We start from the raw sequence: 329 nt of genomic DNA, 5'->3' as shown, positions 1-329 counted from the left end.
TGATTCCCGCATAATGCAAACAAATCTGTCCAGAATACAAATGAAACAAAGTTATTTATGTGAATTAATGTTTATTCGCAAGGAGAAAAATCATCCTTTTAAAGACTGGTGGCCTAAAATCTATATGTGATTTATATGACACTTAGTTGATATATATATAATGTGTAAATGTTTTGGTTTGTGAGATAATTTTAGTAAGGAGTTGGGGGATGAGGCAGGTAAGGAGGACCATGAGGAATCACATTAGTAGGAGAAGGAGGACCATGAGGATAGACGGCTTGGGGATAAGGCGTACCACGAGGAATGACCGCGCCAGGATAAGGAGCGCT

At 38.9% G+C, this 329-nt stretch overlaps 1 protein-coding gene across 1 annotated transcript in view; it reads right to left on the bottom strand.

Annotated features, from left to right (window-relative positions):
- Positions 1-54: 54 nt before the first annotated feature.
- The window catches only part of LOC119590915 (formin-2-like), a gene marked incomplete in the record, with an annotated part of 1087 nt that continues 812 nt past the window's right edge, over positions 55-329 (bottom strand). The window contains 1 exon segment of the mRNA XM_037939652.1: positions 55-329. Coding sequence (XP_037795580.1) covers positions 192-329 — 138 coding nt within the window.

This window comes from Penaeus monodon, chromosome 28 (genome assembly GCF_015228065.2).
Source record: "Penaeus monodon isolate SGIC_2016 chromosome 28, NSTDA_Pmon_1, whole genome shotgun sequence".
NCBI classification, from domain to species: domain Eukaryota; kingdom Metazoa; phylum Arthropoda; class Malacostraca; order Decapoda; family Penaeidae; genus Penaeus; species Penaeus monodon.
This window is presented reverse-complemented; position numbering and strand designations above follow the sequence as displayed.